Source organism: Neofelis nebulosa, chromosome 9 (assembly GCF_028018385.1).
Source record: "Neofelis nebulosa isolate mNeoNeb1 chromosome 9, mNeoNeb1.pri, whole genome shotgun sequence".
NCBI classification, from domain to species: Eukaryota; Metazoa; Chordata; class Mammalia; order Carnivora; family Felidae; genus Neofelis; species Neofelis nebulosa.
In genome coordinates this window covers 24,839,619-24,866,193 of record NC_080790.1, presented here as the reverse complement: position 1 = coordinate 24,866,193, position 26,575 = coordinate 24,839,619, and the positions used below count along the sequence as shown (strand labels likewise).

Here is a 26,575-nt window from a genome sequence, read left to right as displayed (position 1 = left end):
CTGATTTTTCTTTTATTTTTTTAAATGTTTATTTTTGAGAGACAGACAGAGTGCAAGTGGGAAGGCCAGCCCAGAGAGGGAAAGAGAGAGACAGAATCCGAAGCAGGCTCCAGGCTCTGAGCTGTCAGCACAGAGCTGACACAAGGCTTGAACTCACAACCTGCAAGATCACAACCTGAACCAAAGTCAGGTGCTTAACTGCCTGAGCCATCCAGTCACCCCTGATTTTTTATAGTTATACTTTTTTTTACTGCTTTTGTGCTTTCTACTTATTCTTGATTATGGTCTTTCTTTTCCACTCAAATATTCCCCTTTAACATTTTTTTTTTTTTAACATTTATTCGTTATTGAGAGACAGAGAGACAGAGCATGAGCATGGGAGGGGCAGAGAGACGAAGAGACACAGAATCTGAAGCAGGCTCTACGCTCTGAGCTGTCAGCACAGAGCCCGAGACAGGGCTTGAACTCACAAGCCATGCTTCATCGACTGAGCCACCCAGGCTCCACATCCCCTTTAACATTTCGTACAGGGCTGGTTTAGTGGTGATCAATTCCTTTAACTTTTGTTAACTTTTTAACTTTCTCTCTCCTTGTATTCTGAATGATAGCCTGGACTGAGAGAGTATTCTCAGCTGCAAATTTTTTCCCCTGTCAGCACTTTGAATATGTTATGCCACTCCCTTCTAGCCTGCAAAGTTTCTGCTGAAAAATCCACTACAGTCTTGAGGTTTCCCTTATATGTAATGGTATCCTTTTTCTTTGCTCTTTTAAAATTCTATTTTTGGCCATTTTAATTACCATATGTCTTGGTGTGGACCTCCTTGGGTTGATTCTGTTGGGGGAATCTCTGTGCCTCCTGGATCTGAATTTGTTTCTTTCCCCAGATTCAGTAAGTTTCCAGCTATTATTTCTTCAAATAAACACTCTGCTTTTTTCTCTTCTCCTTCTGGGATCCTTATAATGCAACTGTTACTACACTTGATGGAGTCGCTGAGTTGCTAAGTCTATTCTCATTTTACATGTTTTTTTTTTCTCTCACATGTTCAGCTTGATTACTTTCCATTACTTTGTCCTCCAGGTCACTGATTCATTCTTCTGTTTCCTTTAGGCTGACATTTATTCCATCTAGTGTATTTTTAATTTCATTTATTGTGTTCTTCATCTCTGATTGGTTCTTTTTCTTTCTCTTTGTTAAGGGTCTCACTGATGTCCTCCACTATGAAGTTTAGTGAGTATCTTTCTATTATTTTGAATTCTCTATCAGGCATATTACTTATCTCCATTTCATTTAGGTCTCTTGCTGTGATTTTGTCTTATCCTTTCATATGGAACATACTCCTCTGTGTCTTCATTTTGTATGCCTCTCTGTGTCTGTTTCTATGTGTTAGGAAAAGTCAGCTATGTATTCTGCTCTTGAAAGTAGTGGCCTTGGGGCACCTGGGTGGCTCAGTTGTTTAAGCATCTGACTTCGAGTTGTCATGATTTCATGGTTTGTGAGTTCTGCCCCTCCCCTGCTCGCACTGTCTTTCTCTCTTAAAAATAAACATTAAAAAAAACTTTTTAGGGGCGCCTGGGTGGCGCAGTCGGTGAAGCGTCCGACTTCAGCCAGGTCACGATCTCGCGGTCCGTGAGTTCGAGCCCCGCGTCAGGCTCTGGGCTGATGGCTCGGAGCCTGGAGCCTGTTTCCGATTCTGTGTCTCCCTCTCTCTCTGCCCCTCCCCCGTTTATGCTCTGTCTCTCTCTGTCCCAAAAATAAATTAAAAATGTTGAAAAAAAAAAAAAAAATTAAAAAAAAAAAAAAAAAAAACTTTTTAAAAAGAAAGTAGTGGCCTTATGAAGAAGAAGCCCTGTAGTGTCCTACGGTGCAGTGTCCCCTGTTTACTGGAACCTGGCACCTCAGGGGTGGTTCCTATGTGTGCTGTGCGCACCCTGCTGTTTTAACTGAGCTGCTTTTTCCTTCAGTTCAGTCGTCTGCAGTGGCTCGCTGCCTGCTTTGGGCAGTGTTTGGTCCCTGTGGTGTTGGTGGGCCAGTCTGAGGCCACCTTGGGCTTGAGTTGAGTCAGACTACACGTTTGTCAGAGATGCAGTGGCATCTGCAGGACGCTATCCCCATGTTGTCCCCCAAAAAGCTTCTGTTGGTGGGCAGAGACTGCAATCAGACCAGCTGTTGGCCCCCCAGCTCTTTGCTGGGGGCTGTAATCTGAATAGTGTCAGGCAGGGCAGGAGTCACTTTGGAGTGGTGGTGGCTCTTCTTGGGGCTGTTTGTATACTGCCAGGCTTGTACCTTTTTTTTTTTTTTTTTTCCATGTTTATTTATTTTGAGAGAGAGACAGAGCATCGGGAGGGTCTGACAGAGAGGGAGAGAGAAATCCCAAGCAGGCTCCACACTGTTAGTGCAGAGCCCAATGTGGGGGCTTGAACCCACAAACCGTGAGATCATGACCTGAGCTAAAATCAAGTCAGATGCTTAACTGACTGAGCCACCCAGGTGCCCCTGAAAAAAATTTTTGTTAATGTTTATTTTTCAGAGAGAGACAGAGCACTAGTGTGGGAGGGGCACAGAGAGAGAAGGAGACACAGAATCCAAAGCAGGCTCCAAGCTGTCACCACAGAGCCCAACGCAGGGCTCAAACTCACAAACTGTGAGATCATGACCTGAGCCAAAGTTGGACACTTAACTGACTGAGCCACCCAGGCACCCCTGGACATGTGGCCCTGGTTTGAATAGGCTCCAGCCAAGAGAGTATTGGACAGAGTGGATCTGCAATATGCTGGGGGTGTGGCATGTAGTTTTAACAAGGTTTGTGAGCTGATCCTCCATGAGAGGGGACCCAGGCCCCACAAATCATGGGGTCAGGAGATAAGGTGTTGGCAAAGTTCGTGCTGGTCTTCTAGGAGAGGGCACCAGCAGCACTGGGAATGAGGCAAGCCTGGCTGGATGGGACGGATCCACAAGGTACAGTATAAGCAAGTTAGGTAGTGAATTTCTACACTACAGGTGGTCGTGTGTTTATGCTGGGGGCGGGGGGGGGGGGGCATGAAAGGGAAGTGGCACCTGCTCATTCATTTGTACCTGGAGAAGTCTCCCAGTGAGCTCTGTCCCTCAGAGATCCGATCTGAGATTAGTAAATAATTCTCCCTCCTGTATACCCAACGCATTTTTTAAGCTGCTGCTGCTTTGCTGTTATCTCTTTGTGTTTGTTATGCTGTCTCTTTAAGGGCACAGACTCTGTCTTCTTTTGCCTTCTGCCCTCCCAGCTCTCAGAGAGCTAACCCACTGATTTTTAAAATTGCAGACTTTAAGCCCTACTGGTTAAAAGAACTCACAACAAATTTAAGCCCCTCTGGTTTTTGAAGCCAAATGTTATGGGGATTCATCTTCCCTATGCTGGCTTCCCAGTGTGATAGTTTAGTTCTATTCCCCTCTCCATGCCCACAGGTCCCTCCTTTTCTTGGACAGTACTGTGGTTTCACTCCCCATTGCATCTCTGCCCTTCTTAACCCTCTTCAATGTGGCCTCTTCTCTACATTTAAGTTATGGAGTTTGTTCTTCAGTCTTTAGTTATTTTCTGGGTTATTTACCCTGTTGGGAGTGTTATCTAGTTGTATCAGTGGGACAACATGAAATTAGGGTCTTCCTGTTCCCACATCTTCCAGCAATCTCCTATCTCTCATCTTCTTCATCCATTGATATGGATGGATGGTTAGGTTGTTTCCATATCTTGACTATTGTTAATGAACATGGGGGTGTATATACCTTTTCAAGTTAGTGTTTTCTTTTCCTTCAGATAAATATCCAAAAGTGGAGTTGCTGGCTCACACGGTAGTTCCGTTTTTAATTTTTTAAGAATTCTCCATATGGCTTTCCATAGTGGCTAAACCGATTTAAATTCCCACCATCCATGCACAGGGCTTCCCTTTCTTCCACATGCTCACCAACACTTTTCTCATTTTCTTGGCAGTAGCAATTCTAACAGGTGTGTAGTGATATGTCATTATGGTTTGGATTTACATTTCCCTAATGATTAGTGATGTTGAGCACCTTTTCATGTACCAGTCATCTGTATATCTTCTTTCAAAAAATGTCTACTATGATCCTCTCCCCATTTTTAAAATCAGGCTTATTGGGGGATTTCTGGTGTGATTTTTGTTTGCATTGTTTTTGCTATGCTGTTGAGTTTGAGGAGTTCTTTATGTACTTTGTATACTAACCCACTGTCAGATATATGATTTGCAAATATTTTCTGTAGACTGCCTTCTCATTTTTTTGATGGTTTCCTTTATACCGGAGATTTTTAGTTTGATGTAGTCCTTCTTTATTTGCTTTTGTTGCCTTTGCTTTTATTGTCAAATCCATAAAGTCACCACCAAGACCAATATTAAGGAGCTTACCATCTATGTTTTCTTCTGGGAGTCTTATGGTTTCAGGTCTCAAATTCAACTTCAATCCATTTTGAGTTAATCTTTGTGTATGTGGTAGGATAATGGTCCAGCTTCATTCTTTTGCATGTGGCTGTCCAGTTTTCCCAATATCATGTACTCTTCAATAATGTGTATTATATATTCTTGGCTCCTTTGTCATAAATTAATTGACCATATTTGCATAGATTTAGTTCTGATGCTCTCCATTCTCTTCCAGTTATCTGTGTGTTTTATGCCAATACTGCTCTGATTACTATGGACTTGTAATACACTTTGACATCTGGAAGTGTGATGCTTTCATATTTGTTCTTTCTCATGATTGCTTTGGCTGTTTGGGGGCTTTTTTTTTTTGGCTCCATACAAATTTTAGGATTGTTTATTTCTGTGAAAAATACCACTGAAATTTTGATAGAGATTGCGCTGAATCATCTGTACACTGCTTTGAGTAGTATGGACATTTTAACAACATTAATTATTCTTATCCATGAGCACCAAATATCTTTCCATTCATTTGTGTCTTTTTCAGTTTCTTTCACCAATATCTTACAGTTTTTAGTGTACACGTTATTTTACCTCCTTGGTTTAATTTATTCTGAGGTGTTTTAGTCTCTTTAACACAGTTACAAATGGGATTATTTTCTTAATATCTCTGATAGTTTATTATATATAAATGCAACAGATACTTGAACTTTTTTTAAGTTTATTTATTTTGAGACACAGAAAATGAGGGAAGGAGAGAGACAGAATCCCAAGCAGGTTCCTCACTGTCAGGGCAAAGTCCCAAGGCAGGGCTCAAACTTACAAACTGTGAGATCATGACCAGAACTGAAACCAAGAGTTGGACACTTTTAACTGACTGAGCTATCCAGGGGCCCCAAACATTTTCTCTCTTTTGTGTATCTACTCCAAAGTTTTGCTTTGTAGTTAACCTGAGACTTACATAAGACTACTTGTATCTTTAACAGTCAATTTTAAGTTAATAACAACTTAAATTGGGACACATTCTAAAGCTCTACAATTTGTACTCCTCCCCCATTTACTGTAGCATGATCCACACATGTTCATCCTGCTCATTTATTGTTTATATAGTTTTTTAAAATAAGCTCTTAGATAAATGTGGACCAGCTAAGGCTATTAAAACAGTTATACATGACATTAAAAGAGAAAATTTAATAGTTCCTAGATTCTGCCTAAACATGTTTGGCTCTAAAGTTAATTTCACAATAGGAGATAAATATTCTATATTTAGAATCAAGTCAAAGTAATACCTATCTGGAGAGTGCAAGCTTCAAATCTATTTTGTACTATATTAAATGCGAATAAAACTTCTGAAAGCTGTAAGGTAATGCAATCACACGGACCTAAACTCATTGTTTCTTCATACGCAGATGTAAAATTTTTATTTTACCAGAGACTTCCAGCCTAATTTGCTTTCTTGGAAACCAGACAACTCAGTCATCATGTAATCAATATGCAGTTATTCGAGTGAAGATAGTGAGGGCTTGTAGAAGACAGCTGTGCAATGAGGAGGGAGGGAGGCAGGCCTGTTTTCTTGGCTGCACCAGTTTAGAGTGGAATTTGTTTGACTAAATTGGGAGGTGAAAGGAACGTGTGTTGTTTCAAATACCACAGATCCTCACTATTCTCAACAAATCTTGGTGCACTTTCTCGAATAAGTGGCCATTTGCCATATGTCCTTGGGACCACTTCTAGAGACTTTAAATGACTGTTGTTTTAGAATTTTCACCATTTCTCTGGGCAATCGGTCCATGGAGACTCATGCTTCATCCTGGAAGTGCCTCTCATGTTATCTTTTATGCCCAAAATGGTTTCTTGGGTTGTACTTTTGATTGTCTTCTTTAGGGACTCTAATTATATATACATGTCAGACCTCCTTTGGCTATCTTCCCTTTCAACCACTTTCTGACAATTTTTTCCCTCATTTCCATTTTCTTTGTTTTCCTGTACAGTTCTGATAGGATTTTTTGCCTTTATGTTCTACTTTTCTTTTCTTGAATTCATTTCTTGTTTACATTTTTTGCTTTCTTGACCATTACTGTTCTTTGTGTTGCTTATACGTTTTGTTTTTTTTTTCATATCCCCAAATGCTTATTTGATGACATTCTCATTCTTAATTTCCTTGTTTTCCTCACTGCCACACCTCTATGAGGAGCTAACTCTCCTGTGTGTATGTGATTCTCCCTCAGAAGCAATGCTTCTCTGAGGCTGCCTCTTCATGCCCTGCCGTCTTAATAGTCATGTCCCTGTATCTTGTGCCACGAACCACTGTGTCTGACCTGTGTTCGGTATTTTGGTATTAGGCATTTTCTTAGTTGTTTGTGTCCCTCTACTCTTAAGCCTTACCTCCCCACCCTTAGCACCCACGGGCTTACAACAATAGGAAGTCAGAAGGAACACTTAGAATTTATGTCTCTATTAAGGCAATGAGAAGGTCATGGTATTCTTTGCCTCCTAGTCATACTGAAGAGATGAGTGAGCCATGTTTTTATTTCCTCTGATTGTTAATTTGAACACTTTTTAAGTCTGAGAAAAATCAGGCTGCTGCCACTATCCTCCAGAAAGCTTTGTGAGGCTTTTAAATTAGACACAAGACTGTTTAAATTGTTCTTCGTTGTTGACAAAGTTTGTCAGTTGCAATATTCTGTTACTATATTGTATGTGGAATCAGGAACAATAAACAAGACATTGTCATTGTTGCTACTGGTGACACATGCCTTCTCTTTTCTTTTTTGATCAGTCCTTTTAGGGATGTGGCAGCTTTGAAAATACTGATAAGATCTCTGACATTTCTCTCAAGAACCGAAGTCTGTGCTTTCCCCCTAGAATCTTGAGGACAGTGACTGCTTCCACCAGTAATATACTGTGGATATGTGAGACTATATGAATTCCGAGGCGAGGTCATAATTCACGCTGGTTTTATGAGGATGTGAACTCTAAAGGAAGTTAGTTGCTATGTAAGAAATCAGTTTATCCTGGGGCGCCTGGGTGGCTCGGCTGGTTAAGCGTCCGACTTCAGCTCAGGTCATGATCTCACGGTCCGTGAGTTTGAGCCCCGCGTCAGGCTCTGTGCTGACAGCTCAGAGCCTGGAGCCTGTTTCAGATTCTGTGTCTCCCTCTTTCTCTGCCCCTCCCCTGTTCATGCTTTGTCTCTCTCTGTCTCAAAAATAAATAAACATTAAAAAAAATTAAAAAAAAAAAAAAAAAAAAGAAATCAGTTTATCCTGAGAGTACAAATCTCCTGATTAGTCCATCCTGAGGACAACACCTGCCTTTTGCCCTCACAAAACTATTTCAGTACACTGACAGGGGCAGAGTTCAGAAGGCAAAGAATTCAAATAATAAATGTTACACAGGAAGCCACAGAAGTAGAGATGTAATAGATAAAGCAGTCAAGGGGCTTTCATATACCCATATGTGAATAACTGGTTTGAATACATATTCAGTCTGCTCCCCCACTCCTTTCACATTGTGTATGGGGCAGGAGGGGTTAAGTTTTATCCCTACTATACAACATGTTGCATTTCTAGGAATTTTTAAACATAGTATACAACAAGCAAAATGAAAACTTTAAAAAAAAAAAAAAACAAAAAAGCTATGGATTAGTGAAGTTCAGAAAATACCAGCAACTAGTATACTGCTAAGAACCAATGGGTTGTCAATTAACATTTATTGCATGAATGTGGATGAATCAGATTATTTCGAGTAGGTTTCTGGCCTAAATCACCATAAGCATGATATGAAATAAAAAGTTACTGAACTATTAATTCATATCCTTCAAAGTGCTGATCTCTCTGGAACCATATCTACTTCCTTGAGAAAGTTTAGTCTCTCAATGTAAAGTATTTCAAAAAAGATAATCTTTTGTAATCCATGAAGAAAAAAACAAACTGGTGACTGTTTTTAGGCTAGTGAGAAAAAAAATGGGAATGACTTTAATACTTATGTGGCGTTTAACAAATTATTCTGTAGTTTTATCACATATTAAATGAACAGCTTAAAATAATTTGTGAATAACCTACCAAATCCAGGAACACTTTTGAGACTGGCTTTGAGGCAAATTTTCTCCAATCTGAGGTAGCTATATCTCATCAGACAATTCCACAGGAACATCCAGTCCATTCTTGTCCGATGATTCATGATAATGACACTTCTTTCTCCAGGAACGAATGCATCACCTGTTATAATAACTTTTACACCAAACATGGTCTCCAACAATGCCTAAGGAATAAACAATATAGGTATGTGACAATTTAAAGTTATAATTTCCCATAGGTAAATTGTATCATGTTCTGTAAATAAATCTGATTTCTAGTAAGTCAAAGGCATAGTGTTTCTCAAGATTATGGCTTCTATAATAAATCTCGAAAAAGAAGTTAATCTGGAAGAATGAGAACATAAAGGCAGTATTTCTATTTTTAGTTTTATTAATTTAGGTTTCTGACAGCTTCCTAATTAAATGTTAGCTTTCATTGAAATCCTCAAGATATATTAACTTGAAAAAAAGTGTAAAAGATACACAAGAAGATTCCACTGCATAATTTTTTAAGGCTATAGACATATAGGATGATTACTTTCTAGAAAGGATAATCAAGAAATTTAGCACTGAGTACAGGGCTGAAGGAACAGAAAGTCAAAATCTTCATTTTATACCTTTCTCTATTATGATCTCTTTAAACAAACACACGTATCTATTTAACAATATATAAATAATAAACCAGATGTTTATAAAGTCCTGCAACCCTAGCACCTACAACAGTGTCTGGCACCTGGAAGATGCCCAAATATTTGAATTTGTTTAATTAACTTTTCTGCTAACCAGCCGTATAATATACATGAAATATTCAGAGGAAAGTATATTACATGCTGGAATTCTTGTGGAGAAAAAAAACAGGAAATAAGAAACCTTGATTTCAATCCCTTATTTAAATTTTCCAATAATTTATATATAACAAATTAATATAGGACTTCACTATGAATGGAGAGAAAACTGGTCCAAGACAGAGCAAAGGTAAGAAAATCAAAACTTCTCTCCGGCAACAACATCATGAAAACCTCTAGAGAAGCACAGCACGTACAGTGCAGTTGAAACAACGAAAGTAAATGAACTACAGGTGTCTATGACATGGATGGCACACAAACATAATACTGAGAGAAGCGAAACAAAAAGTGTCCTGTAGAAATTTTTTAAAACAGTAAGATATTTTAGGTGTATATAGCCAGTGAAATTGTAAAGAACAGCAAGGAAAGGGCTATCTTACAGTCAAGTTACTGGCTACTTCTACCAAACAGATGATTGTGATTTGAAAGCTAGATGGCTTGCTGGAGGGCGGCCAATATTCTAGTTCTTGACCTGGTTGATAGTTACACCTTAATATATAAAGTGTGCGTTTATGTTTTATTAACTTTCAATATGTTTGTTACATTTCACAAAAACTTTTTTTTAAAGAACATGACACAGGTGAACAACAGGACTTTAAAACAAAAATAGGACCAAGAAAAAAACAGTTCAAAGGGAATACCAGCTAAGGAAAAGTTAGAAATGTTTTATGCCCAAAGAATTATAGAGTCAGAGTGTTAACACCTTAACAGAGTAAAACAGGTATCTCACAGGACCCAGTGAGTTACTTTCCCACAGCAGAGATTCACTTTAGGGCATGGGTGGTTAACCTGACAGACATCAAGTCCTAGAAGGACAGCCTTCAAGAAGTAAATAAACGTGCCAATACCATACTATCTTGATGATTATAGCTTTGTACTAGAGGCTAAAGTCTGGGACTATGATGCCTCTAGCTTTGGTTTTCTTTTTCAAGATTACTTTGGGTAGTATTGACATTTTAACAATATTTGTTCTTCTAATCCATGAGCATGGAATGTTTTGCCATTTCTTTGTGTCTTCTTCAATTTCTTTCATAAATTTTCTATAGTTTTCAGCATACAGATCTTTTACCTCTTTGGTTAGGTTTATTCCTAAGTATTTTATGGTTCTTGAAACAAATGTAAACGGTATCGATTTCTTGATTTCTTTTTCTGTTGCTTCATTATTAGAGCATAGAAATGCAACAAATTTCTGTACATTGATTTTGTATCCTGTGACTTTGCTGAACTCATGTATCAGTTCTAGCAGCTTTTTGGTGGTCTTTTGGATTTTCCACGTAGAGTATCAGGTCATCTGCAAAAAAGTGAAAGTTTGACTTCTTTGCCTATATGGATGCCTTTTATTTCATTTTGTTGTCTGATTGCTGATGCTAGGACTTCCAACACTATGTTAAACAATAGTGGTAAGAGTGGACATCCCTGTCGTGTTCCTGATCTCAGGGGGAAAGCTCTTAGTAGCTGTGGGCTTTTCATTTATGGCTTTTATGATGTTAAGGTATGTTCCTTCTTTTTCTTTTTTAATTTTGTTTTAATATTTATTTATTTTTGAGAGAAGGAGACACAGAATTAGAAGCAGGCTCTGAGCTGTTGGCACAGAGCCTGACATGGGGCTCAAACTCACAAGCAGTGAGATCATGATCTGAGCCCAACTAAGCCACCCACCCAGGCGCCCCAAGGTATGTTCCTTCTATCCCAACTTTCTTGAGGGTTTTTAAAGAAAGGATGTTGTATTTTGTCAAATGCTTCTCTGCATCTATGGACAGGATCATACGGTTCTTATCTTCTCTTCTATTAATGTGATGGATCGCACTGATTGATTTGCAAATATTAAACCAGCCCAGGAATGAATCCCACTTGATAATTCTTTTAACATGCTGTTGAATTCGATTTGCCAGTATCTTGTTAAGAATTTTTACATCTGTGTCCATTAGGGATATTGGCCCGTAGTTCTCCTTTTTAGTGGGGTCTCTATCTGGTTTGGGAATCAAGGTTAACGCAAATCTATAAACATCAAGACATTATGGTACTGGAACAAAAACAGACACATAGACCAATGGAAGAGAACCCAGAACTGGACCCACAAACATGTGGCCAACTAATCTTCGATAAAGCAGGAAAGAGCATCCAATGGGAAAAAGTCTTTTTAGCAAATGGTGCTGGGAGAACTGTAGAGCAACATGCAGAAGAATGAAACTGAACCACTTTCTTACACCATATTCAAAAATAAACTTAAAATGGATGAAAGACTTAACTGTGAGACAGGAAACCAATCAAAACCCTATAGGAGAAAACAGGCAACAACCTCTTTGACTTCAGCTGCAGCAACTCCTTACTCAACATGTCTCCAAAGGCAAGGGAAATAAAAGCAAAAATGAACTATTGGGACCTCATCAAGATAAAAAGCTTCTGCAATGCAAAGGAAACCAACAAAACTAAAACGCAACCAACGGAATGGGAGAAGATATTTGCAAATGACCTATCAGATAAAGGGTTAGTATCCAAAATCTATAAAGAACTTACCAAACTTAACACCTGAAAAACAAATAATCCAATGAGGAAATGGGCAGAAGACATCCAGATGGCCAACAGACACATGAAAAGATGCTCAACATCACTCATCATCAGGGAATTACAAATCAAAACCACATTGAGATACCACCTCACACTGGTCAGAGTGGCTAAAGTTAACTCAGGAAACAAGAGATGTTAACAAGGACGTGGAGAAATGGGAACCCTCTTGCACTGTTGGTGGGAATACAAGTGTGCAGCCACTCTGGAAAACAGGTGGAGGTTCCTCAAAAAATTAAAAATAGAACTACCCTACAACCCAGCAATAGCACTACTAGGAATTTACCCAAGGGATACAGGAGTGCTAATTCACAGGGCCACATGTACCCCAATGTCTATGGCAGCACTTTTAACAAAAGTGGAAAATCATGGAAACAAAAATAGCCAAATTATGGAAAGAGCCTAAATGTACATCAACTGATAAATGGATAAAAAAAGATGTGGTTTATATATACAATGGAATACTACTTGGCAATGAGAAAGAATGAAATCTGGCCATTTGCAACAATGTGGATGGAACTGGAGGGTATTATGCTAAGCAAAATAAGTCCATCAGATAAAGACAGATACCCTATGTTTCCACTCATATGCGGAAGTTGATAACAGAAGACCATGGGAAATGGAAGGGGAAAAATAGTTTCAAAGAGAGAGGGAGGCAAACCGTAAGAGACTCTTAAATACAGAGAACAAACTGAGGGTTGATGGGGGGAAGGTGAGGAGGGTACTTGTTGGGATGAACACTGGGTGTTGTATGTAAGTGATGAATCATGGGAATCTACTCCCGAACCCAAGAGCACACTATATACACTGTATGTTAGCTAACTGGACAATAAATTATATTTAAAAAAAGAAGAAATAAACATGGACCCCTCTTGAAAAAGTATACACGGGGCACCTGTGTGGCTCAGTTGGTTAAGCATCCAACTCTTGATCTCAGCTCAGGTCTTAATCTCAGGGTCCTGAGTTCAAGCCTATGTTGTGCTCCACACACTGGGCATGGAGCCTAGTTTAAAGAAAGAAAGAAAAAGAAAAGTATGAACAGGTACTTTGCTAAATGCCTGTAGTTTTCATCAGATTTTCAAAAGGGTCCATAACCACTCAAATAATTATAAGCCCCACTCCATGATAGAGAGGATCATGGCAGAGTCCTCTAGGCTTGGACCCACAAGCACATACTTGTAAGTATAAAGGGCCATCAACTCCCAAAATGAGTCACTGAATTATATGTCTTGGCCCAGAGGACATGTGTGAAGTCATCATCCATGGCTTATTAACTTGGATCAGCTCCATTCTGCTTTCCAAATGATATACTTTACAGTTTTTACAGAGAATTGAAATGCAGAATGCCCTTCCCTTAACTGGTAGAAAGATGAAGTTGATTACTAATTGTGTGTTGCACCACAGAAGAGTTGTTAAAAATCTTAAAGCCTTATAAATCCCAAACCTCAACCCTCATCTTTTCAGTGCAATTTCATGTATCCTGTGGATCCCAAAACAATCTCTCGCTTTTCATTATGGAAAATGTCAAAATAAATCCAGACTGTCTGTCCAGGAGCATATCATATGGCATTCTCTCCCTTGCCATCCAGCACTCTATCAGAATGCACCCGAAAGTTATATATAACCTTTTGGACAGCCTAGATCTCAAACTCACATTCATCATTTGTAATACCAGATAAAACATTATCAAGTCAACGTTATTTACAGGTCTCACAAAGAATTACAAATATATACTACACAGAGGTAAAATTGAACGTCTGTAAAGAACTCCAGAATTCAAATTATCCAGATCAAAAACTGTTAAAAAGACACCATTCTTACATTTTTTTTCTATTTCTAGTCTAGAAACTAGTATAGAAGACAAACTAATCTTATGAAATTTCATAATGCTTTATGGAAGCGATTTTTGAGGATCTTTTATAGACCACTGATTACTACTTCCAAGTGTTCCACCGTGTCTAAAGGTTCCCTTCATGATCACAGAAAAATTGGTTTTACCATTATGCCCCAAGCTCTCAATTACCATTCCAATGACTCTTTATTTAGACTGAGCTAAAACCAACTCTGTGGCGTTCCTCATCTCCCAGTCTGCCTGGGCCTTTCAGACTCCACTTAGCCTCGCTCCTGAAATCCTTTGCTTTATTTAAGGTCTTGCAATCCCAAGTCATTCATCAAACACAGCATCCCTTTTCTTAGCAGCAGGCTATTTGTTCTAGGACTGGGCTGGAATCAGCAGGCTGTGGAAGAGACCTGTATCCTACGTGGGGAGTTAGAAAATGATCTCTAAATCCCCAAGTCATGACTTATGGTGAAAGGACAGAACTCCAAACAGTTTTCAGAATCCCAGGTTATTAGCTAACAATTGGTCTGCTGGAAAGACTCCAAATTTTGAGAAGTAAACACTGCTCTTAGACACATGCAGAGTGTGACCTTGACAGTATTGATTATGCTGAATAGAACTGTCCCCAAATGGAATGACCAAAGACCACCCCTCACTGTAGAAATGTACCAAGAGAGAATGAATGGACACTCTGCAGACTGTTCTGGAAGGAATTCTTACACAAGTAGGTTAGTTTTCAAAATGAACGGTCTCTGGTTTACAACAACTAAGTGAAGCTTATAGAAGACTTTTTAGAAATATCTACTTTAGTACAGTTAATCTGTGAGTTGTTTATTTACTTTTCTGGAGAAATACTTTGTAAATAAGCATGCTCTAGTGGGTAAATTCCATGTATGTTTGAGGGCTGTAATGAAACAATGGACTTTGTATCTTTAAAGTAATTTAAAAATCTACCTCTAAAAATTCACAGCCTGAGAAGTCACCTTCTGTCCTCTAACAAAGGAAGTAGTAGTCTCTCATCAAATGAAAGACAGAAACAGGTCAAACTGTGTATATCTACAGCTAGGAAAGATAGTTTAGGTAGAACACCATTACCTCCACAAGGCCAGAGGTCATATCCATCCTGTTCATCATTACATTCCAGCAAAATGCTCAGCACATAGTGGACACTTAATAAATAGTTGCTGGACTAATGTTCTAGGATCCTGCTGACTAATTCTGCCATAGACAGCAGTTAACAAAACTTACCAAAAAATCCTTCCTGCTATTATGAAAGGAAAAAGAAACTTTGCATTAATGTATAAGGTGGATCCACACTGATACTGTAAGATCATAAATATTCAATGCAAAGTACTTCCTACTGGAAAAATAAAAGAAAATAAATAAGCAAGGGACTGCTGCTTCCAGACCTGACAAAATAAGTGGTATCAGTCTTACCACTGAGCTGAGTTGCAGGAAAATAAGGTTATAATGAATTATACAGGTGAAAACTCTCAGTTATGAAACCACTGAAGAACCCAACATAAATTCTAGAACTTGAAAGTACATTTTATAAATGTTTATTTATTTATTTGAGAGGGAGGAAGAGAATCTCAAGCAGGCTCCATGCTATCAGCACGGATCATCACGTGAGATGAAATCAAGAGTCAGATGCTCAGCTGACTGAACCACCCAAGCACCCTAAAAGTACAGTATTTTAAACAGAAATCCTCCGTGTGAACAAAACAGCAGTTAAAGGTGGCAGAAGAGAGGGTCAGTGAACTTGGTGACTTGTGTAACAATACAAGCAACCTAACCTACAACTCTAGTCCCACAAGGGGATGAGAGTGAAAGGAGCAGAAAAAAATGTAAGGAAATAACAGCCCCAAATTTTCCAATTTGGAAAAAACAAAGCTACCGATCCAAGAAGCCCAATGAAACACAGCAAAATTAACATCAAGAAACCTAGGACCTAGGCATAACATGACCAAAAACAAACTGCTAAAAAAGAAAAACAAGAAATGTTAAAAGCAGCCAGAGGAAAAGGGCACATTATATAAATGGAAGCAACAACATATATGCTAATTAACTTTTCAACAAAACAAGGAGAGCATAAGACAGTAGAATGTGAAAGTTGGAAAAGAAGGAGGAAAATGTCATCCCAGAAATTTCACAGTCAGCAAACTATACTTCAAAAATGAAGGCAAAATAGGGGCGCCTGGGTGACTCAGTCGGTTGAGCATCTGACTTCAGCTCAGGTCATGATCTCACAGTCCATGGGTTCGAGCCCTGCATCGGACACTGTGCTCACAGCTCAGAGCCTGGAGCCTGCTTCGGATTCTGTGTCTCCCTCTCTCTCTGCCCCTCCCCCGCTCACACTCCATCTCTGTGTCAAAAATAAAAAAAAAATAAACACACATTAAAAAAAAAATGAAGGCAAAATAAAAGAAAACCATCTACAGGAGCCCTCACTACAAGAAAACCTAAAGGAAGTTCTTCAGGCTGAAGGGAAAGGACACTAGACAGAAACTCTAATATACAGGAAGAACAAAGGATACTATGAATGGAAAATATTTAGATAAACATTAAGAGATTATATTCTATGATTTCTTTGAAAGAAATAAGACCATGTAAAGCAAAGAATTATAACACTGCATTGTCGAGTTTATTTTGTGAGCAGACAGAGTAGGACAGCAGCAGCACAAAGGATGTGGGAATGAAAGTCCTACACGGTCACAAGCCTTACACTTTATGCAGTGTGCTAATAAATACCAACTCCAAGGACACTGTGACATACTAAGGATACATTATGTAATCCCTAGGTTGTGACTAAATTGTGTTCACACACAGACACACCATTTTCTTTCAAAACAGACGAGGAGGGAATATTGTACAACTCCTTTTATGAAGCCAGCCAGCGTAATTCTGACACCAAAGTTTGGGCTAGTCTGACCAGGGCACTTCTCACCCAACAAGTATTTATTAAGGGGTACCTCGTTCCAAGTATTTCGGCAACCTAGGTCTTTGGCTTCTCAAAGGCTTTGTAGGACTATTCCTTACCACCTTTCCTCTTCCACTGTGAGGAATCACCACACCACCGGGACTGATTGTGTTAGTAGTCACCAGATTTTTTTTCCCTTACGAAGTGAGGCATTCCCTGACTCAAAAGAACTCCAAACCTTCTTCTTTTAAAACAATCAAGAGGTACCAGTTAACTTCTTACCACTGTAAGTTAAAGTCACGTGACCCTGACCAATCCTGAAAGATTCTTCTTATCACCTAGATATGGCAGCAAACTAGGTTTAATCTCAGCTCTGCTTAAATAATTTGCTTATGCGTATGGCCTTCAGCAAATTATTTAATTTCTCAAAGCTTTGACTTCTCATTCCTCTCCTTAATCCGGAACCAGTTATTTATCATCTACCAGTATGCTCTAAGTCCCTTTCTTTGCGCCTGTAGATTAAGTTCAAATAGAGAAAAGAAACGGGGAAGAGGAAAGGGAGGAGGGACAGAGAGAGATGGGGGACTACTTTTAGTTTAACGATACCACATTTCATAAAATGTATCTGAATAATTTTTTTTAACAAAATAACCTTTGACAAGGCACAAATGCAATTCTTAAAATTATTCACCAGAAGAATCCTTTCTAAAATATGAAAAGGGTGCACTGTAAACAACTCCTCAGCCTCCACGGGAGGAGTCCGCAGCATTAGTCTACCTTCGTCTCTGCAAATGGAACCTCGGCCGTCTGCCTGAGGGCAACTAGGCAACAGCATTTCAAAGGACACAGGGTGAAGAAAGACCCTTCAACACTCGAAGGAAAAGGATTCCCTCCCTGTTTTCCTTGTCGGGTATGTCCCCATCACCTCTACCATGACTGGTCAGTAAACCCAGGAACATGAAGTTTCAGCTTTTGCTCAGGAAAAAGAAAGAACAGAACAGTCTCAGGAAATACAACCTATTCAAGGTAAAGGCAGCTACATGGGTGCCCCTCCATTTCTGGGGAAGGCACTGTGGGTTAGCAGCAACAGGGAAGGGCTAAAGCAGCTTTAATCCAGACAAGGGAGGAGTCTGGGCCAGCTCAGAATCACAGGGAAATGTGCTCAGAGCTGTATGCACTGACGTTGCAGAAAACACCTGTCTGTTCCAAGAATCTACTACACATTTTGTACGCACTTACATTTACAGATGTTCTCATTCTAGCCCACAGTCAGGAAATCACTTTATTCCTAAATTCTGTGGTTACTGGGAAGAATTAAATCAATCACATCAATGTCAAAAGTTCAAAACAACAGTTTCATCTCAATCTTAAATTGTCATTATTCGTAAAATGAAGGGAAATTGAAGAATTTTTACATCATTAACTGTCTATATCTTTAGATTTGTGCATTTTGCAACATGTAAAGTATACATCAATGAAGGAAATAAACTTCATGAGGAATATAAAAGAAAACTCTTAATTTGGAATATGGCTCTTAGATATTACTTCAAGGACACGAATTATATTTCATGTTCTCTAGTTTCTGTATTTCCTCTAAATGCTAACGTACCTCTTATGAAACAGAAAGGATTCATATGCTTATCACGTTATCAAAGGGTAACATTCGAGTAACTCTGACTCTAGCTTACCACAGGTAGTGTGAGCCAAGTTGCCACGAGGCGGTTGTTGATCCAGCGATACCAAGATGGGTTTACAAACATCAAAGGTAAAAAGGGACCCAGCATGAATATGCTTCCAAAAAAGCTTCCCCAAAACAGAGTGAGTATGAAGTAAATCCCTTTCCATGACACCATGATTCTGAAAGATATGTAAAGAAAAAAAAAAACATATTTTGTTACTATACATATAAACTGCCCAAATTGAGAATGCATAAAATAATCTTAAATTACAAGGCCACAGAAAAGGCTCTGGTAAAGAATTTAAGAGCTTGAATACCATAAAGGTGACCCTCTTATATGTCCTACAGGTCTAACAAATTTCCAGTACATTAGAAATGAATACTCTCAGCAGAGTAAGTGTCTGACTCCTCCCCCCACCCCAAAGCTATATTATTTAAGAAGAGCCTTTGGTTTTTTTAAATCTAGTTATTAGTATTAACATAAACATGTATGAGTTACCCAATACAAACTCTTAAAATATTCCAGAGGTTTTTTTATACCCTACTATAAAAAGTCGACTTAATGGGCCAAGAATTACAGAACAGTTTCCCAAGGGTAATCATGCCTAAAAGCGTTGACAATCTTATAGAATGCACTAAATTTTTTTTTTAAACCTAGAAATGCTGGGGCTCCTGGGTGGCTCACTCAGTTGAGCGTGACTCTTGATTTTGGCTCAGGTCATGGCTCATGGCTCATGGAATAGAGCCCCATGTCAGGCTCTGTGCTGACAGCACAGAATCTGCTTGAGATTCTCTCTCTCCTTTGCTCTCTCTCTCTCTCTCTCTCTCAAAATAAATAATTTTTTTTTAATGTTAATTCTTCACACTAGAACCTGAAAGTAATGTCTTTGGGCAACTGTTCTTAAACTGGCTTTTTCTTTATGAGCTGAAAGAATAAAGAGAAGTCAGATTCCTCACTTTATTTGCCAAAAGATTACTTTCAGGGTCCTCATAACCAGAAACACTTAATATTGACATTTTAAAAGAAACTGTTGGAAACACAGTTTAAAATGAATAATCAAACATTTGATTTTATAACCTAACCTATATTAGAGCAACAATATGTTTTGCCTCAGGATAATACAACTGTTGGAATCATTAAAATTCTGAAAATAATGGCCTTAAATTTTTCATTTTACAAAAGGTATTCCAGTGATCAAGACCTGTGATTCTTTTTAAATATTCAGAACAGGAAACAAAATTTCAAATGTCAAAGTGCTTTAATAAATGTCAGACAATAAAACAGGTCAAATCCCTTAACAACACAGATTCGACTTTATCTGGGTACAGAGTATGTTTTTAAATTGTTTGGGGTTTTTTTTTTTTTTTTTTTTTAGCGTTTATTTATTTTTGAGACAGAGACAAATCATGAAGTTGGGGGGGGGGGGGGGGGGCAGGGGTCAGAGAGAGGGAGACACAGAATCCGAAACAGGCTCCAGGCTCTGAGCTGTCAGCACAGAGCCCGACGCGGGGCTCAAACTCACAGACCGCGAGATCATGACCTGGGCCGAAGTCAGCCGCTTAACCGACTGAGCCACCCAGGCGCCCCCGGAGTATGTTTTTAAATCTCTACCAGTACTTGACGGTGTGTGTACAAAATCCTTCCAAGTACAAAGAGAATGAGTAAGAACTGGTTTTTTCTGAACTCTAGATCTGAACTTCTAAGTAGAAGTCGGGTGAGGGACTGAGGGTACAGAGAAAAACCACTGAAATGCAGTGACCACTTTGCTCACCCAGGGCCCAGAAAGGTGTGTGTTTGTTCCTCCACACCCTCAGCTTTGCTTTGTGAGGCCTAGGTTCTCCTCTTCACACTAAAAGATGACACTCTTGGCAGCTTTTATCGAGTCTTTAGATTTAAGCTTTTTTTACACAGGAAAAAGAAAAAGACCATCTGCAGTGCTGCTCCTCTATCTGAAACCCTGTAACTCCCTTTTTTGCTGTTTCTGCCAATTAGCCATTAGCTGGCTCTGTTTAGACACTTAAGAACGGGACTCCACACTGTATCTGTACACATCCATCAAAGACTCAGACATACCTCTTCCTCACTTAGTAAACTATTTCTCATTTGATGTGATTAAATTCTTTTAACTCCGTATATTTCTTCTCTTAGATATCACCTAATAACATCTCATTTTACAGTGATGAAGCGGAGGACCAGAAGAGTTCCGATGACTTTCCCATGTCCCCAGACCAGCTGGAAGCATCAAGTCTTCCTGCCTTCTACTTCTTTCATGATATTATACTACGTCCTTCTCGCCGAGTGGCCGGGAATGAGAGGCCCGAGTCAGCTTCTAAACACGTATGTAAACACAGACTCAAGTAGAAAAGGATGTGTCCCATGAACATACAGGGGTTATTCAGGCCAAGTCTCATCTAAAATTACTTTTCTGTCCTGCTCCTGTCTTTTCCCTAACTTCTCAATCATTTGTTCAATGACTCAATAAGCATACAAAGAGACCCCACTGTGTGCCAGGCTCTGTGCTAGTCACTTGGGGATACCACAGTGAGTATGGCAGTCATACCAAGCTCTCGTCAATCATGGCCTATCTCCTCCTCATGAACTTCTCCCTGGCTCTGCATTTAATCCAGCGCCATCCGGTCTTCTTCCAAGTCTCACAGGTTTCACAGACAAACACGGTTAACAGTTATGACAGCTACACGCTTATTTAGAATAGCTAAAATGGGGGGGGGGGGGGGGGGAGGGGACCTGGCAATACCAAGTACTGGTGAGGATGCAGAACATTAAGAACTCACACACACTGCTGGTGGCAATGCAAAATAGTATACATGCTTACCATGTAATCCAGCAATTCTACTACCAAATATACAGGACAAATGAAAACTTATGATGACACAAAAACCTGTACACAATTGTTTATAGCAGCTTCGTTCATACTTGCCAAAAACGGGAAGCAACCCAAATGGGGCAGGGGATAGGCAAACAAATCCATAGACCAGATACCTACAGCTTCTAGCTCAGGAAGGAAACCTCTTTTCCTTCATAAAATGTTCTTATGTAATCACCTAACAACTAAAATGTGCAGCAGCATTGTTCTCATATTCTAATAGGTATACTAAGAAATAAGTGCAATTCAATGGGATACATGCTACAATAGAAGGTATAACAGAGCATGCAACATGTGTTAAGGATAGTTCAAGGTAAGGCAGGATGAACTGTACTAAAAGGGATTAAAGAAGGCATTAGACTCTTGGAGGATGTGAGGCTGGGGGTGGGAGAGATTATTCCAGGCAGTAAAACAAAACATGCAGAGTCACAGAAATACAAAACAGCATGGCTTAAGCAGGGAACTGTAACTCATGAGATTTCAATTAGGTATAGTGTACCCATTGGGGAGCTGCAAGAAATCACAAGAGCACAGGTCCCAGGGACAAACTGCACACACCCAGGCCAGGACAGCCAAGAAATACCACCTGTAACATGTCACCATGGGTAAGAAAAAAACCTAGGGCCTATGACTCATGTTTTGGGATAAGTGGTAAGGGTGCATATATAAGTGTCGACTCAGTGAGTAAATAGATTGGTTTTGTTAAAAGCCTTAAGAGCAAACAGCTTCTCTTCCCTTCAAAACTGACAGCACATGGAACTTGTCAGCAAAAATCCCAGCATAGACAGATGCTGGTATCAAGGTCTGGGACCATCTGCTCCAGCTCCACCACGCAAAAGCCTGATATCGTGACCACATCACTTCATCTGGATGCTTACAGATGAGGAAGTTGGGGAAACTCTCAAAGGCCTACCTTTTGAGCACCTAATATTTGCCAGGCACTTTACAGAAGGCTCCTGGTAGTTACATATTTAACACCTAAATATTGAACTATTCATAAGCAATGAAAAGATCCATAATAGGTAAATAATTCAAAATTTTGCTGAAACTCCCAAATTTGACTACTCCGAGGCTGGTGTCAAAAAACAAATCATTTAGGGGGCGCCTGGGTGGCGCAGTCGGTTAAGCGTCCGACTTCAGCCAGGTCACGATCTCGCGGTCTGTGAGTTCGAGCCCCGCGTCAGGCTCTGGGCTGATGGCTCGGAGCCTGGAGCCTGTTTCCGATTCTGTGTCTCCCTCTCTCTCTCTGCCCCTCCCCCGTTCATGCTCTGTCTCTCTCTGTCCCAAAAATAAATAAAAAACGTTGAAAAAAAAATTAAAAAAAAAAAACAAAAAAACAAAAAAAACAAATCATTTAGGTAGTAATAATCTGGTCAAGTGTCCAGTATCCTAATCTCAATGGCCCTTTATTCTGTCTCAGTTACCTCCTAAGCACTTGGTAGGGCAAGTTAGATACACAGTGGATTTGTAAATTTGAGGTTTTAAAAGGACCTTACTATATACCTTGATGAGTCAAGCATGTCTTAAAATAGGCACTTTACAAACATTCTCATCTAATCAAAACAAGAGCCTCAAAAGTAAGGTATCAGTAATATCAGTGGTATTTGCAGGTACAGAACTAAGGGACTCGGTTCCCCAGCACTGTTAATACTGACAGAGGTGCGCTAAAGAGCCTATCTATACCCAGGGGCACTCCCAGAAAACACAGTGGAGAGTTTGGAACTGGTATAAGAAAGATTTAAAGACAAAAAGAATAAATAATGAGTAATAAAAGTAAGAAAGAGTTAAGCATATTGTTTAAGCCCATCTTCTCTAAAGAAGGTATAACTGGGCTTCTAGATTAGGGGACACACAGTGGGATTAAGTAACCCTACACATAGAGAATCCTAAAGCTGAGACCCAGACCATCTTTCCTCACTGGGCTTTCAGGTGGCAAGAGTTTAGTCCTAGTCCAGTGCTCTCCAATAAACCCTCATGCAGTGATGGAAATGTTCAGTAGCTGTGCTGTCCAGTATGATAGCCAATAGCTGTATGTAGCTAATTCAGCTGAGGAGTTATTCATTGGATGTGGCAAGTGGCTACTGTACTGAATAGCACTGCTCTAGGCAGACTACTGGGGCGCACTTCTCTGGGGATCTGACCAGACATTGAGGAAAAACAATATAGAAGCACTGGGGGTACCCTAATAAACGGTCCACTTGGATCACCCTATAGTGAAGCCCAAAGTTCATGTAAGCCTCACCTACATACAAGTTCCTCAATGGCTTTTTAAGTCCCCTATTTTTCACTGTAAGCAGATAAAGAGACATCTGAGAAAAGTCTATAACATAACATTAGAGACTAAAACAGAAAAAAAAATAAACTTGAAGGAAACAAACTATTCAGGAAGAAGAAAACTATCTTAAACATATCAGAAAGATTAAAAAAAATACTGCATCTAGTAAACAAAAACGTGAGGAAACATTAAGAGAGTAAACAAGCTATTGGAAGTTGACCACATACAACGTTGAGCAAAAATTAAAAACTCAAAGAGTTGAAAAATAAAACAGAGGAACCCCCCACCAAAAGTCAAGAAGATAAAGGGCTGGAGAAAAAGAAAGAGCATTAGAGGACCAAACAGGAGGTCCCATATGCAAATCATACGAGTACTAAAAAGAGAGTAGTGAGGAATTGAAGGGGAAGAAACCAACAACAAAAAAATTTTAAAATTTTTCCTCCAAACTTGGTGAACAGGACACTCCACATTAACAGGGCCTGCTGAAAGCTAGGATAATGGACGAAAACACGCTCACCAAGGCACAGCACTGTCACGTTCAGGACAGAGAAGACAAAAGGACATTCTACAAAACTTCTAGAGAAGGTAGAAGAGCAGGTCACAAAGGATTAAAAATGAGATTGGCTTTGGACTTCTCAGTAGAAACATCTCAAGAGCAATACCAGAAGCAAGATGAAACAGAACAATGCCTACAAAGTTCTCAAGAAAATTATTTATCCAGTCACTTTATCAAGGGTAATAGAATAACATTATCATACATGCAAGATCTCAAAGGTACCTCCCATACAATCTTTTTTCAAGAAACTATTAGAAAATGGCCTTCCTAAAACAAAGACTAATGGATGAAACATGGGAAATGAGAGCTCCCATATAGGTGAGAGGTCCAGGGAATCTCCAAGAAGATCATGAACGAAGATCTGAGGATGACAGTCATGCACAAGACAGAGAAGGTGTCCAGTCCAAATTGGGGATGGGTAACTCAGAAGAAAGACTCTTTGAAAGCTATATCACCAAATTCCTTATTCCTAAACAAACTATCTTTTTGAGCCAAGAACAGAATGTCCAGGTGAACCTTGGCACAGATTCTAATCTGCACTTGGCTTCTTGAACATGTTCTGATAAAATTCCTGCAGGCCAGCTGATGACACTCATTTTATCTACCATAAGTACTGTTTTGATCTACTCCTGAGACGAGGTGGGAGGGGGGTGTTCAAGGTGAATTTAGGAGAAAACATATTCCCACCAGAAAGCCAGAATCTGCAGACTCCAACCAGATGCCCTGACTGTGGTGAGCGCTGGACTGTGGTTTTTTTAGGACTCATTTTATGTATGAACTTGCCCACTAACTTCCCCAGAAACAGATCTGGTCAATGCTCTGGGACAACGAGGTCAGACTACCACCCAGAGATTCTGCACTAGGAGCCTTCATCTAATGATAGATTATGCTGCTTGCTTCTCAACTTTTCAAATACAAACATACATACATGTGTATACATAAATGGCTTAGGGATACATACATAGGTGATAAAATTTTAAAGAGAAATAATGACTAATATAAAAGGGTAATAGTTGTCATGGGGGAGTCCACAGGAGACTGGCAATATTCTATTTCTTAAGGATGGTGGCTACTAATATGCTCACCAACAGTGCCATTTAAAGTAGTGTTCTTTATGCACTACTCTTAGAAGCTAGATGAATAAATACTTCACACCCAGACACAATCACACTGATTTAGTTCTTTCATAAACATAAGTGAAATATGTATGAGTTGATTAATTTCTTTTAAATCCAACAAAATTTTTAAATCCCTGGATGCATGTTAATTTGCATGACCTGATTCTGATGAATATTTCTGCATTTTTCAGAATTTAGTAACATACACACATCTGTCTCGCCTGATGAAATGGTTTGCTGCTTTATTCCCCAGTGAGAACTGTATCTGTTTTCCTTTCAAGTCACAAAGACAGAGCCTCAGAGCTAAATTTAACATTTAATTTGAGAAGCAAAGATTAGGGTTATTATTATCTCTTTCTCCTCTTACAACCTTTTTATTCTTACTGGCATTATCATTATCATGTATGTCTTTTATTGTAAATCAGTTTAAATTCTTTTAGGAAGCAGATTGTTAACTAAAAATAAATTTAAAAGAATGTTAACATTAGTGACCTTATTCATCATATTTTACTTAAAAAACAGTCTCTAATGTCAAGAAATCACTGGACTATTACACTAAAGAATTTAAGTTCAAGATATTCTGAAGACAAAAAGGTATACTCCTTTAACAAGCAAATCACCAAAAGAAACAAATGAACAAAAATAAGCCAAAGACACAGAAGGTAAAACACCTTTCTGTATCAACTTAGCAATCATAAGGCAGGCAGATGAAGCTGAAAGGATAATGTATAAGGTTTGCTCAGGCACCTTTACCTGTTTGGGAAAATGACACAGACAATAACAGGAAAGCCAGACAAACTACACAGTTTCATTCTTCCTGAAGCAGCACAAGAGAATATTTTCCCAGATACTAGAAGAAGCTGCAAGGTAAGCAGGCATTTAGTTACGATCATTTAGATGAAATAAAACCACAGTTTACCAATTCTGATAAACCCAACAGGCGGTTACAGAGCACAGAATGGGGTCAAACCTCAGACCTACCCAAAATGAAGCTGGATTTCAGTAAACAAGTCTGCTAACTCCCTCTGGCGGGGAGGGGTCCATTCTGAGAGTTTCTAGCACATCTAGGGCTATGTTAAAATGACTCTATCTTATTAAAGCTTAGTGAGAGAAGAAATTATCTGTGTAAATACTCAGAGTTATCTCTAAACCCTGATGAATTCTTTTTCTTTTCTTTTCTTTTCTTTTCTTTTTTCTTTTCTCTTTCCCTCTTCTTTCTTTTGAGAGACACAGCAAGCCGGGGAGGGGCAGAAAAAGGAGGGAGTGAGAATTCCAAGCCCCACTGATGTGGGGCTCAAATTCACGAATTGCAAGATCATGACCTGAGCTGAAATCAAGAGTTAGAAGCTTAACCGATTGAACCAGCCAGGTGTCCCAACCCTGATGCAATTCTTTTACTTAAAGTGTACTTAAAGTT

General features: G+C 39.2%; 1 protein-coding gene across 7 annotated transcripts in view; it reads right to left on the bottom strand.

The window, feature by feature from the left end:
- LCLAT1 (lysocardiolipin acyltransferase 1) overlaps positions 1-26,575 on the bottom strand; it is a 184,910-nt gene that overhangs the window by 100,722 nt on the left and 57,613 nt on the right. For all 7 annotated transcript variants that reach the window (XM_058682946.1, XM_058682947.1, XM_058682945.1 and 4 more), the window contains 2 exons: positions 18,335-18,503; positions 8,463-8,661 (listed from right to left, as the gene is read on the bottom strand). In XM_058682946.1, coding sequence (XP_058538929.1) covers positions 8,463-8,661; positions 18,335-18,499 — 364 coding nt within the window. In that variant the 5' untranslated portion in view covers positions 18,500-18,503. The remainder of the gene's footprint in view (positions 1-8,462; positions 8,662-18,334; positions 18,504-26,575) is intronic.